The sequence below is a fragment of the Neovison vison genome, chromosome 3 (genome assembly GCF_020171115.1).
Source record: "Neovison vison isolate M4711 chromosome 3, ASM_NN_V1, whole genome shotgun sequence".
In the NCBI taxonomy this organism is placed as follows: domain Eukaryota; kingdom Metazoa; phylum Chordata; class Mammalia; order Carnivora; family Mustelidae; genus Neogale; species Neogale vison.
Window position 1 is genome coordinate 38,181,539 of NC_058093.1, and position 13,965 is coordinate 38,195,503.

Genomic DNA, 13,965 nt, shown 5'->3' on the forward strand with positions numbered 1-13,965 from the left:
TCCGCCCCTCCCCCTGCTCGTGCACTTGCGCTTTCTCTCTCTGTCAAATAAATAAATATAATCTTTAAAAAAAAAAAATTGCTTGTTTGAGAATGACCTCCAGACTCTCTGGAATCTAAAGAAAGGAAGCCTGAGGGCTTCATGCATGTAAGCAACGTCTGATTCTGCAAGAACACAGGGTAATTTTAGAATTATGAATTAGAATTTTAGAATTCATGGAGTCTGATAGCAACCTAAATATGTGAATGATGAATTACAGCATTTCTGAGAATCAACCCTACTTTACTGGGTCACAGCTAGGACACAAATACCCTTCCTTATTCTAATGGTCTTAAAACACATCACCGGGGCGCCTGGGTGGCTCAGTGAGTTAAAGCTTCTGCCTTCGGCTCAGGTCATGATCCCAGGACCCTGGGATCGAGCCCAGCATCGGGCTCTCTGCTCAGCAGGGAGCCTGCTTCCTCCTCTCTCTCTGCCTGCCTCTCTGCCTACTTGTGATCTCTGTCTGTCAAATAAATAAATAAACAAAATCTTTATTAAAAAAAAAACACACATCACCATCACAAAGGTGTTATCAAGGTACAGTAAAAGAATATACTGAAATTTTAAATGCCCCAATGACTATCTTCTTTCTTTATAGTCTAACTTATTCTATAAGATCTGAGGAGCTCACAGAGAATGCATGCCATTAAATAGTGAGATACTAATTAAAATGGACATCAGAGCCAGGAAAAATACAACTAAAGAGCGTGTGGAAGAGAGATAAGCAGGCCATAAAATCTTCACAGTTGTAAGAGGTGAATTACCAATTTGGTTCTGCATCTCCCAATGGCCTTTCTGACAAGTAAGAGGAAAATCTATGCCAAGCATCTTTTACTCCACCTGGGAATCCTTCCTTCTGACAAGTCCTGGTCTAGCCGTGGCCTTTTTCTCTTCACACCCTTCCCTGCCACCCTGTGTCTTCCAGATGCTGGAGCAACGTGGTCCTTGTGGCCAGGGGCCGGTCACGCAGAGCTGGAAACTAGCCACTAACAACATGGAGAAGCCCAGCAGCAGGAGAGGGGCAGTGTCTGACCTATGTATCTCCTGGCTATTTTCAACTCCCAAGAAACAAAAGAATCCATCAAGAAATGGCTGAGATTGAGTAAGATGTCTCTCTAGGAGATCTGATGTCTAAATGACTAAAACAAACCCATGCAAAAAAAGCCTAAAATATTGACTTTAATACATGACTTTGGGAAGCTCTCCAGCCAAACTATGATGTTAAGAAATCTCCTGTCCATCTTTTCCTTTGGAATTTTTCCCATTTGAATACTGCCCAACACCCTTTCCCTAACTGGTGTGGTCCTCATGGTGTCTCTTGTCTTGTTGGGACACACTCCCCCAAAACATTCTCTTCATCAAACTTACAGGATGAAACATCCCAGCTCCTAGGGACTTGCTTCCAAGGCTTACTTTTTTTTTTTTTTTCAAAGCTTACATTTTAAAGGTCAAGGCTCACAGGAAGAGTTTACCCAGAGAGAGGACAGAGAGAGAGGGAGAGTGTTCAGGATCAAGAAAAGAGAGCTTTATTGAAGGATTCCAAAGGACCACCTGGAAATTCATGGCAAAGACGAGAAGCTTGTTGAAGAGAAACAGAACCCTGGAAATAAAATTCATACCTGGAGCACTTTATAGGAATTTGCTCGCATCCAAGGCCAGAGGCAGCTGGAGGAACGGATGGAGTACGTAGGTGATTCCATCACACACATGCTGAAATTAAATCTCATCTCCAGGTGTGATGACCATTAATCAACTTCTAGCACTATCACTAAATTACCTTAATGACACAGACTCCCATGCCGTCAAAATGCCACACACCACTCTCTGTTCATCCAAGGAGACCGCTTTGCCTGTTCTCTCTCTCCCTGGCATTTAGGCACTCCTTCCTCTGAATCCCGTGCTCCTTTGGCACCTCCCTTGTCTACAGCACTTGTCTCTGTCTTTGTTGCCCCATTCACTCACTTAGAGTCCACACCTAAGTCATTTTTACATTTCCGGCTGGCACAGTGCCTGGGAGATGCGAGGCAAAAATGTGTAGTTTCTTAACCTGATGCAGAACTGAGTACTTCCCACAGCCCGGCTGCCTGCAACTGTAGGTAAATAAAAGTAGGTTAAGTTTCTTGATACAGGGACAAGGGAAGCCAGTACATTTGCCAAAAGAAACCACACTCAATGAGCAGAAAATGTTGAAAAGCAAATGTATTCTCATGGGATCACATGCATAGCTTAAAGTGAAGGTTCTAAAATTTGGGGACTTGGATATCTTTGAGAAGCCAATGAATTCTGGGCTCTATCCGAAGAAGGCTGCACAAACACATAAAACTCTCTAGTGCAGGAGACGCATGGGATTCTCGAAAAGTGACATTTGAACCCCATGGCCACCCTAAAATCATGGTCCAACTAAGCCAAATAAGGAACTACTGTCTAGGAATAAAGCATCAGTTGGTTGTGTATTAAAAATTCTGTAATTTTTTTTAAGTCAGTGTAAACTGTTAGACTACAAAAGACTGTATCTCCAAGGAAATTAACATGATGCCAGGGAGGATAAATCAAGGAAATTAACATGATGCCAGGGAGGATAAATCTACCAGGGAGATCTGATCTAAACCCTGAGGCTGGGAAGGGCCATTGCACCAGTGCCATCTTACCAAAGGAAAAGAAAGTTTTCAGCCTTCAATGCATCTGCCAATGTACCGCGTTATTCCTCCTTATTTGTCAAGAGAAGAAAATAAAGAGAATGTACTGCTTGAGAAATCATTTTGCAAGACAAGAATCTTTTAAAGCTGAAAACATAGAATCAAGGGAACTCAAAGTGCTCTGCAGGTCCCAGGAGGCAAGGAAGGGTCATAGACAGAATGGGAAAATTTCTAATCTAGTTAAAACATCTGTTAAAAAGACCTGAAGTCATTATTTCTAGGGTTCTGTAGCTAATTTAGTATCTACAGTCCTGACGAAGCCAGCCCAGCTCCTACAAGGACATTGCTATGAGCTAATGCTACACACCACTCACTTCTTTGTGAAGTTAAAGCAGATCTTCAAGCCCTAAGAGCAGCTTTTTTGTAGGTCACAAATGAAATACCACTGTGTGTGGATTAAACATAAAAATGCACTTATTTTTAGGAGATAAATTAGATGTTAAAAATGTACTAAAAACTGTAAGAAAGGATGATACAAAGGCAGTCAAAGGGGAAAATCGTGGTTTAGAGGCAGGAGAAGAGGAAGGAAGGCAGAAAGACAAGTATGAGCAGCTGGACCACCGTCAGGGAAGAACGGAGAAGAGAATGCGCTGCACTGAAACAAAAATAGTCTCAAAGACGAGGAGAGAAACAAAGAACCAGACTGAGGTGACAAGAGAGATGGATTATAAAAGAGAGAAGAGTGAAGGAAAAAGCGGGGTTGCTCTGAGCAGGCAGGTGTCTGGAAGAATTTATGAGAATTTAAGAGGATTTGAGAATCCAGGTAGACCAGAATCTGGGGCTGGCCCCTTTTCTCCTAAAGCCTCCAAATCAGGAGAGTTCAAACGAGGTCTTGGAGAGGAACCGATGTGGTGGGGGGGCGGTGCTGAGGTTTGGAGAAGGTGGGGAAGGGGGTGGCCCAGGTGGGGAGGGGACAGGCCGTGGGTGGACAGAGTTCACCAAGGAGAAGTACTGGGAGGTATGCCGAGGGGCAGGTGACCAGAGAAAGAAAAGCCTAGAGAAGGAGTTCAATGGGGCTTTCACTCTGAGGACGTGTTTTCACACAGAGGCCACACAGCAGACGGCTGCCTTGGCCTTCATCCCTGAGTGTCTGTCAGAGCAATGTGTCCAAGCAACTCCAAGTAAAAAAAGAAACAAAAATACCTCACATAAGACAGGCAACTGCTTGCACAGAAATCCTTCCTATCTGGGGACATGAACCATTGGGCAGATCAATCACTCAGGGGGCTCCCAGGCTCCTTAGCTGCTGGCCACAGAGCAGACAACACCACACGAAGGTCAGTTTAGTCACTGACCTCAAACAGTGCATAAATAATGTAGTTGAAAGAAGCACATTTAGGAAAAGCCGAGGGGATGATGAAGGAGAAGGCAGGAGTGTGGCAACTGGATGACAACACGGGGGAAAGGCGTTGACACACTGAGGCACAGAAGGAAGAGCTACACACTTCGTGAAATATTTTATCATTTCTTTCTTTCCATGAAAGAGTATAAATATTCATAAGGCAATGGTAGCGAGGGGAAGCTGTTTTCAACATCCAGCGGAGTGTCTCTGAAATAGCTCAAATACAAGGACATCATCATCATCTGGAACTCGCAGAACACTCACAGGCTCTTGGCAATAAACTTTTAAAAAGAATAATTGTTAAAAGCAGGTGACAGTGACCAAGTTCATCTCCCAAAGACACAGAAGGGACTCCTCTGCTCTGTTGGGTATAAGTATTAAAATAGCTGTCGTCATTCAGTTCTGTATGGAACCCATCAAGAAGGAAGGGCAGAGAGAGACAGTCAATTCCCCCAAGTGCCTTTCTTTCTAGAAAGGAGCGGAAGTGACCAAAATACAGCACCGTAACTCTGGAACTTTACTATCCCTTTGGCGTGGAAGTTTCCTCCTACCCGCGCTGGCCAGCCTTTGTTCATCTGTCAAATGAATGCTGTTATACTCTGCAGAATAATCATTTGGTACTGAGCTAAACTGTATTCATGTCTAGAGAGCCCAGTATTGTAAAAAGGAATCATTTTAAGAAGCTGCCTTTTAAAAAAAAAATGTAACAAAAGGAGTATTAAACACATGTCAACGTAGTAAGCATAAGACTTCCACGATGGCTACAGAAGATAAATCTAGTTTCTTTGAGATAAAAAGACTTCGTCAAGTAAGTCCTTGTCAGTGTGTAGGTGTAACCAATCTTGAATTGTGAGGAAGCTAACCATTCTTCCTCAGAAGGAGCTTGTGACAAGACTGTCCCCTACCTTGAGAAAAAATAACAGTGAAAGATTGTGAGCTCCAATACAAAGCTACATAAAACACTTAAAATTTTTAACTTGGGAAATTTAAAAAGACATCAGATCACAACTTTTCCAAATGGAACATAATGGTTTAGAGAAAGAAAGGATGTTACTCAATATCATTGTCTCCTCGTCATAACCTGAATATAATTTTTGAGAAAAAAATTCCTTGGCTATTAATATACCAAAATAAATTTTTAAAAATTTTTCCTCTGAGGAGCAATACATTTCAACCCAAGATAAAATTTTTTCCATGAAAATTTTTTATGAGCAAAATGAGCACAAATTTTATTGGAGTTCATAAAATTCCTCGTATCTCAAGAGTATAAAATTATATCAGTGCTAGAAAATCTGTCTTTATTGATCTCTGTCCTTACCCCCAACCTAAGTCTGAAGTTATAGTCCTGTTACAACCAAACATAACATCAAACGTAAGCTAACATTTCAAATGGATGTCTTCTGGTAACACTAATGACATCTGTAACACTGGTGATAGCACTATATTCTTGCAAAATATTGGCTCCATGTCCCAGGATTTTAATCCACTAAAAAAAGAAAACTTAAAAAATCAATACAAAATAAAATTGAAACTATTTACCAAGATATACAAACTATATACTTGTAGATAAATTATTTTAAGAGACAAGGGAAGTAAATAATAGTTACTTGCAAAGTTTGGGGGAGTAAAATTTAGATTTGAGTTGGACAATATTACATCATGCTGGTAATCCAATATGCATCAGAACAGACACATACTGGTGTGAAGTTAAACACCTTACCCTCTTTTTCCCATATGTCCATTCCCTGCCTTGATTTCTCCATCCAATCCCTGCTCCCCCAAACCCACACCACAGTGGGATTTCCAACAACCGAGAAATGGCCTTCTCATCAGAGAAGCGTTGGTCAAGTAGAAATACAATACAAATTATATAGAACTGGGTATTTCCTTTTATCAGTTTACCTTCATTATGATATTTGCATCAAATACATATCTTAAACAGTATATCTTGCTGGATACTTTCCATTTAATTTATCAAAATATTTAGTGTATCTCAGGAAAAAACAGAGGAAGTACCCTAAGCAGCCTAGAATCTTCCCAAGTATTTGTAATGTACACTCACACATCCATCATCACACCGAACCCTCACAACACCCCTGAAAGACAAACGCTGTCTCTGCTCCACTCTGGGGGAGACTGTTGGAAGATATGACCAGACAGAAGAAGGTATTAACAGCAGAATGCAGGCGGCTGCTTGGGGGTACAGGACTGGGATGGGTGGAGTCTGAACTTGACCTTGTGTCTCTGAGGTGAGGCTGCTCCAGAAACAAGCTCTAAGAAAGCAGCTGATGATATGGGCCTGCTGGGGGGCCGGAGTTACAAGTTCCAACCCCAGAGGGATGAAGACAACACAGGATGTAGTCAGAATGCTAACCAGGGGAAGGTCCTCCCGAAACTGCCCAGGAGCAGCCCTTGGGAGGAGCAGGGGGCAGTGGGTGGGGAGACTCCCTTTATGAAGGCCGTTTCTACTCCAGGGCAGAGGAATCTGAAAACAGCTAATTGAGCATGTGGTAGTTTAAGAAAGGATCAACTGTAGATTTACGTATATTCGGGAAAGTGAAAAGTCAAACGCGACCCATGAGGGAGCAGAGGGGGTGGGTAAGAGATGCCGCAGAGGGAGCTGGAATCCCCAAGTTACTTGTGAGCCAGAGGCTCAGCTCTAGCAAATGTCTTCCGAGGTGTTGTGCCCAGGGTCCTGGGTCAGGCCTAACTCAGGTGAGAACACCATTCATGGCCTCAAGTTGCCCACAGGTCCTAGAGAAAGCAGACTAGAGTCAAGAAGAAAGCAGGCCCGAGCTTTAAGTGCCAAAGTTCCACACTGCCTTGTCTAGAGCTGGGATACAGTCTCAGGATTTCAGAGCACGTGCTTTGTTCACACTGAGCCACATTGAAAATATTATCTTAGAAATCAATTTTGATCATAAGCAAAACCTCACCTAAAGTGGAAGGAACAGGGTTGATATCTAGAATCCAGATTATCCAAGCAAAATGCCCTCCCTGCCGTCTCTAAACACCACGCCCAGGTTGGGTGAAACCAGACGAGCTCAGGCAGACTGTCATAACTCACCGATGAAGTGGTTGTGTCCCAGAGCGAGCATCTCCTCCAAGAGGACCAGGCCCCCGGGGGCCTGCAGGAGAGTCACACTCCGTCCGTCAATGAGGGAGCACTGTTGGAATCCCGTGGCCGTGACTTTCCACAGCAAAATCAGCGAGGCAGTGGCATCTTGCCGAATTCTGGAAACAAGAATGAAGTAAACCAGAAGTTCCTTTCAGAAAAATTCATCTTAGAACCAGTCCATCGACATTAAAAATAAAAATAAAATGACATGGGCACCCACCAAGGTCTCAGGAAGTGGTGACAAAGGTCTGTGTCCCACTTGCTTAAAAACAGACCACAAGATCAGGAAGAGATGATCACCTTTGCCTAACAATTGTAATCAGTAATAAACGGTCTGGAGGCGAGGGCGGGGTGGCTGGGGGATGGACACTGGGGAAGGTATGTGCTATGGTGAGTGCTGTGAATTGTATAAGATTGTGACTCACAGATCTATACCCCTGAAACAAATCATACATTATAGGTTAATAAAAAATTTTAAAAGGGCGTCTTGAGTTCTTTTAGAGACAAATCCTTCTGCAGCCACACCATATGTAGTCCTGCTTGAATTTACTCTAAATGTGTCAGGCATCCCCAAAGGGCTGCCCACATGAGCGACAGTGTGTCACGACCCATGCTTTGGGCTTCTCTTGGCTTCTTCTTATTTCCCTGGTAAAATCAAAGAATGAGATGCTAGAAAGCAAATCAGCCTTGACCTCAGTTCTCCTTCCCTTGCAACACCATCCCTGCAGGCCAGAGCTCTGGCCACACGGAGCTACGGTTCCCCCCACCCCCAAGCGGTCTCTGTCCCCAGCTTCCAGCCTTTGCCGCCTTATGAGCCTGGTTCGTGTGCCATTCTGCAAGGCTTAGTCCACGGGTCACCTCTTCCATGAGACCCTCTTCCCTGACGGTCTTCCAAGCGCCCAGCTTCGGCCCCTCCCCTCCTCCGCGCTCTAGGAGAAGCGGGTCTCCACCTGCCTGCGGGAGATCCGCAGACTCTGCGCGCAGAGCTCCTGGCTTGCAGCGGGTGTCCAATCACGGCTTGCTAATTCATGAATAAATGAAAGTCTCAGGGGCTAGCAATCCTTACAAGTGAATTCAAGGCACCCACAGCTACTCGGCACTCCCATCTCACTCTGCCTGAGTGGGCCTGCTATGTTTGCCCTGTCCTGCAGCCCAGGAGCGTCTTGAAGAACTTCACATTTGAGAGGGGAAAAAAACCGAAAGCCAGCGAATGGGATAGAAGAGCAGAACTCTTTGGAAAGGCTTATGAAAGCCAGATCATATGAGCCAGACAAGAAGCTCTAGGAGATGGTCTCATAAACGTAAAGGAAGCTACGGGTCCCTATTTCCCTAAAGCCGGCTCTGGACGGCGCTGGTTCCATCAGTATTCCGAGCGGTGAAACACTAGGACCGGGGTCCCCCTGCTGGTAGAACTGGAAGCTGCCTCAGAGGCCACACCTCCCCGGCCCCGAGGCCCTTCTTCCCTGGGCGGAGTTCACTGCCGCTCCTGACTCTCCCCGCCACCCTCCCGCACCCCACCCCAGCAGAGTGAGTTCGAGGCTGCAGGGGAGAGGATGCATTTCAGCTCCATTGTATAGAAGGTAAGGTGTATATACACTATGGAGTATTATGCCTCCATCAGAAAGGATGAATACCCAACTTTTGTAGCAACATGGACGGGACTGGAAGAGATTATGCTAAGTGAAATAAGTCAAGCAGAGAGAGTCAGTTATCATATGGTTTCACTTATTTGTGGAGCATAACAAATAGCATGGAGGACAAGGGGCTTTAGAGAGGAGTAGGGAATTTGGGTAAATTGGAAGGGGAGGTGAACCATGAGAGACTATGGACTCTGAAAAACAGTCTGAGGGGTCTGAAGTGGCGGGGGCGGGGGGGGGGGGGGGTGGGGGGGTGGGAGGTTGGGGTACCAGGTGGTGGGTATTATAGAGGGCACGGCTTGCATGGAGCACTGGATGTGGTGAAAAAATAATGAATACTGTTTTTCTGAAAATAAATAAATTGGGAAAAAAAATGTTAATAAAAGCCAAGATGTAAATTGCTAGAAAAAGCAGTTATTCAAAGAGTAGTGGACTCCGAAAAACAATCTGAGGGGTTTGAAGTGGCGGGGGGGTGGGAGGTTGGGGTACCAGGTGGTGGGTATTATAGAGAGCACGGATTGCATGGAGCACTGGATGTGGTGAAAAAATAATGAATACTGTTTTTCTGAAAATAAATAAATTGAAAACAAAACAAAACAAAACAAAAAACAAAAAGAAGGTAAGGTGGGCAAAAATGCTTCTGAATGAATGAAAGAGGTCCACAGCCCCGTTCAAAGGAAGCAGATACAGAGCACTAGCTCATCAGGGTCACGTGTCCCTCAGTCTTCCTAAGTCCCTGAGGACTGGACAACAAATTCCCATTTGGTTGTGTGGGGATGGGGGTTGGGCCAGGTAGTAGCAACAGAGAAGGGTGAGCAATGGGAGCTGTCAGACAGGACTGGGTCACTCTGGGGCTGGCTCCAACCCCACTCCCCAAACCCCCTTCCCCGCACTCCCCCCTGACACAGCTGGGGCTCAGCCCTGGCCTCTTCCGCATCCCCACCGGTGAGAGTGGGCAGTATGTCGCTGGAAAGAGCTTAAGTTTAAAACAAAGCCAAACAAAACACTGTCTTCTCAGAGGCTTGTTTTTGAAAATAAAATTATAATGTTTGGATTTTAAATTATGCCTATGAACTTAAGCAATGGCCCATTAAACTCAGAAGAGGCCTAAGAACTTTGGAAGCAAAAGTCATTGGGGAAGTGAAGGGTCTGGCTCTGGATCTTATCCAAGGCTTCAGGGGTTCTGATCTCACACCTTACTCATCCCGTCCAATTCCACAGTTCCACATCCCCGGCCCAGCTGGATCCCCACTGCCGTCTTCTCCCCTGAAATAGAGGTCCTTCTGGGTTTAGAGCAATTTAGGCCATGTCTACACATGGAACCCCATTCAGGATTCCCACCAGACCAACCAGACTGACCAATTAACAACCCAGCTTAAGGTCAGAGTATCCAGCTTAAGGGTTTCTAGCTGGGAGTTTTCTTACTTGACTGAGGCGTTCTGTGGTACTTCAAAGGACACCAGGCGGCCTCCCGCAGAGCTGTTAGAACTGGCATTCCCACAGGCAATATCTGGGACCACCTGGGGGAAAAAAGGGGAGAAACACTTATCAAGGTTGATTATAACACAGGATACTACTACTCAGCAAAATCCCATGAGCGGCCTTTGGATGACACTGTGGTGAAGACAGAGAAGGGACAAGTGAAACCTTACACACTCAGAAGAAAATGGCGGGAAAAAAAATCAGCCATCTGATTTTCTGAAACACCAAAGCTTTTCTGAGAGCCGTCCACCAATTCCTGGATTGCTATACTGGTGAAAGGGTCCTCTCTTCCAGTTACCAAGCAGTCACCAGCCTCTGCTCCAGGCTCAGTCTGGGGACACAGGGGACTAAGTGCTTCCAGAACAAGAAGGCAGGCTGAGGACTGGCTTACACACAGCAGGCAGAAACTAGAGAGCAAGCCTCAGAACTAGCAACAGGCAAGAAGCACCTGGTCTGGGTGACCTTGCTCTGGGCAGAGGTGGGTCTCGAAGAGTCCATGCTAAGGCCAAGCGACTGGGAAGTTGCCTATTTTTGCCCCGTGGACTAGCCCTTCATTTTTTAAGTGACACATTCCCAAAAGTAACACGTCAGTGCCTATAAAAAAGGGGCTCAAGGGGCAGGGTTGGGGGAAATAACTGTTGTTTAGAAAACACACTGTGAGGGCACCTGGGTGGCTCAGTGGGTTAAAGCCTCTGCCTTCGGCTCAGGTCATGGTCCCAGGGTCCTGGGATCGAAGCCCGCATTGGGCTCTCTGCTCCATGGGGAGCCTGCTTCCTTCTCCCTCTCTCTCTGCCTGCCTCTCTGCCTACTTGTGATCTCTGTCAAATAAATAAAATAAAATCTTCAAAAAAATAAAATAAAATAAAATAAAAAAAGAAAGAAAACACACTGTGAACACTGAAAGCTGTGTCCAGGTGAGGTGGTTGGGACCAATTTGTTCATTCATTCCCCGTGCTGTGAGCACGGTCTTCCCCCAGGAAAGTTGAAACAGGGGTATTAAATGTATCCCACTTCATTGAGTTAGCTGAGAGCAATACAGAAATTCTCAGCATTTCCATCCACACCCAACACTTATAATTTCCGGTCCAGAAGGCCTGATGGTCAAGGGTCGTGGAGAAGGCCCATTGTGAATATTCAGAAATGCAAATCGACCTGTTTGATTTGTGTTAACTGATAGCTATTACATCTATTTGAGTCCCTTAAGACCTCAAAGAGCTTCACATCTCTGAAGCATCATTACTCCATAAAAGGGGAAACCTAAATATATTCCCATCTTCCGCTGGCAACTTTTTAACCTCCTTTTTGAACAGCCTAAGAAATTACAGCATGACGGGAAGATGAGGCATTTCTTTCTACATTTACCAACAGTAGGATAGCATGTCTTTAAATAAATAGATTGCGATGGCTGGCTGGGGAGAAGCTGTCTTTAAGGGACACTTCCTTGATAAATGTAGAATCAAATCTAGTTCACATTTGAGAAGTGAGTCATTCCGCAGGGAGGGATTCAAATCAAAACTTCAAAGCGTTTATTAAAAGTCTGAAATCAGAACACGTTCACAGTTTTCTAGGTAGGCTGAAAACGTTGCCCTGCAGTCTGAAGATGGCCTTCATAAAATGTGTGGCAAGGAAAAAAAAAAAATGGGTCAACCGGTTAGAACTACCCAAGAAAATAAAAGAAGAAATGCTGCCTTGTCTCTCTCTCTCTTTTTTTTTTTAAGATTTTATTTATTTATTTGACAGACAGAGATCACAAGAGGCAGAGAGGAAGGCGGGGTGGGGGGGGGGGGTGGGCGGGAAGCAGGCTCCCCGCTGAGCAGAGAGCCCAATGCGGGGCTCGATCCCAGAACCCTGGGATCATGACCTGAGCAGAAGGCAGAGGCTTTAACCACTGAGCCACCCAGGCACCCCTGCCTTGTCTCTTCTATAACAATAAGGGAAATTTCTAGACGTATTCCTTGACTCTGAAACTGCTACACAAGATCTATGTGTTTTGTCATTTAAGCTACAAAACCAGCAGTAATATAACGGTCACAAGATGTCTTATAAAATACAAGATGTGGAATGGAATTACACTATATCGATGTTACTTCAAAGTCATGATATAGATTTGTTCCCCGACTCTCCTAGCTAGCAAATCTATGTTGTATAGCAACTTTCCAGGGTCTGCTGAAAATTCCTCAAAATGAGACTTTTGATGAGCTTGACTGATCTTGACCCAGACTGGACAAGATTCAGTAAACAGTATTTGTTCTTACCAAAATTGATAAAATTCAGAAACTGCACTGTTAAATGCATTCTTAAACCATTTAAAAAATCACCGATGGTACCTCTTTTTTAAAATCATATTGGCAGCAAGGCACATAATAATAAACAAGATGTTAAGCATAATATTAAGGAAAATTTGGTCAACAGTGGAGGGTCTGCCCCCAAAGCCAAGATTCTCTCACAGAAATGTATGTGGATATCGTTCCAGAAAATAACTTCCTTCATTTCCTTTCCTTGCTTACTCTTTTTATGCCCACAAAACAGTCATAACTGAGAAGTCTCCTTCCTGTAAGGGAAAGCAATCTCCTACACATGGGTGCAGATGGGAAGAAGGGTAGACATGTGGTTTCATGTCAAGACTGTCACTGGACAGTCTTCCATTTTTATTGCCAATATTAGAACCATTGGAATTATTTTAACCTCAGGGGTTCCTTACATTTGCGACCAAATGTTCTCACCTCCACTTGATCCCATTTCATTTCTACCACTTTCTGCCCTGTTTTGGGTTGCCAGGTGGGCAAGGTCACGGTGGCCTGAGAGCGGGGCAGGATGATGTCGGGCTCCTGGGTGGCGGGAACAGGCTGCAGCTGCCTGGGGGCCATGGACTCGGTCCAGCCGGAGGCGGGGAGGATGGGCAGCGCCTGGTCACAGTTGGGACCTTCATAGCCTTCATTGCAAATGCAGAGGTAGCCCCCCCTGCTGCTGCTGCTGCTGCTGCAGTTGCCATGGTGACAAGGGGTGCTGGCACAAGGATCCGCCACGAGCTGAAACGAGACCATAAATGGGTCAATTATTCCCTCATAAGAAAAGCAGAGCTATCGCTGGCCAATTAGCTCCGGGTCTCAGAGCTGCTGCTCCAGGAAGCTTTGTTTCTGTGGACTCCAGGTCCTTAACCACTTGTGCTGTTGTGGGGGAACCTCCCAAGGTCATCCCAACGTTGATCCCTCCACAGATAACAGGTGACCAGCAAGCACACACCTAGAAAACAGCTTCTCCAAACCCGAGCCCCTAAATAATGCTGATGTCAGGAACATATTTTGAGAGAAAATTTCTAGGGCAAAAGCACTTAAAACTGAGGCTCTTTAGGAAGATACCAATTTTGATTTTTTTTTTTTTTTAAGTGGCCAGTCATGACAAAGGATACTTAAGGATCTCAGTTGGAATCTCCTTTTTCACCTTCTGGATCCTTGCAGGGTTTCCTTATGAGAAATGACTGCCAACTAACTTCTCTCCCTAAAGATGTACTTATGTATGTCTCCCAATTTCCACCCTTTTAAGGTGATATTATTTAATTAAAAGCTTCCAAAACGATTGCCCTGTGTGACAATTTTAGCCAGAGTAGAGCTTGGTGGAGACTTATGTTTAGCAGAATTTTATCAAAGT

At 44.8% G+C, this 13,965-nt stretch overlaps 1 protein-coding gene across 2 annotated transcripts in view; it reads right to left on the reverse strand.

Moving 5' to 3' along the window:
* The window catches only part of DNER (delta/notch like EGF repeat containing), a 321,150-nt gene that overhangs the window by 168,042 nt on the left and 139,143 nt on the right, over positions 1-13,965 (reverse strand). For both annotated transcript variants that reach the window (XM_044241774.1, XM_044241775.1), the window contains exons 2-4: positions 13,041-13,346; positions 10,261-10,355; positions 7,148-7,314 (exon numbers count right to left, since the gene is read on the reverse strand). In XM_044241774.1, the coding sequence (XP_044097709.1) occupies positions 7,148-7,314; positions 10,261-10,355; positions 13,041-13,346 (568 nt within the window). The remainder of the gene's footprint in view (positions 1-7,147; positions 7,315-10,260; positions 10,356-13,040; positions 13,347-13,965) is intronic.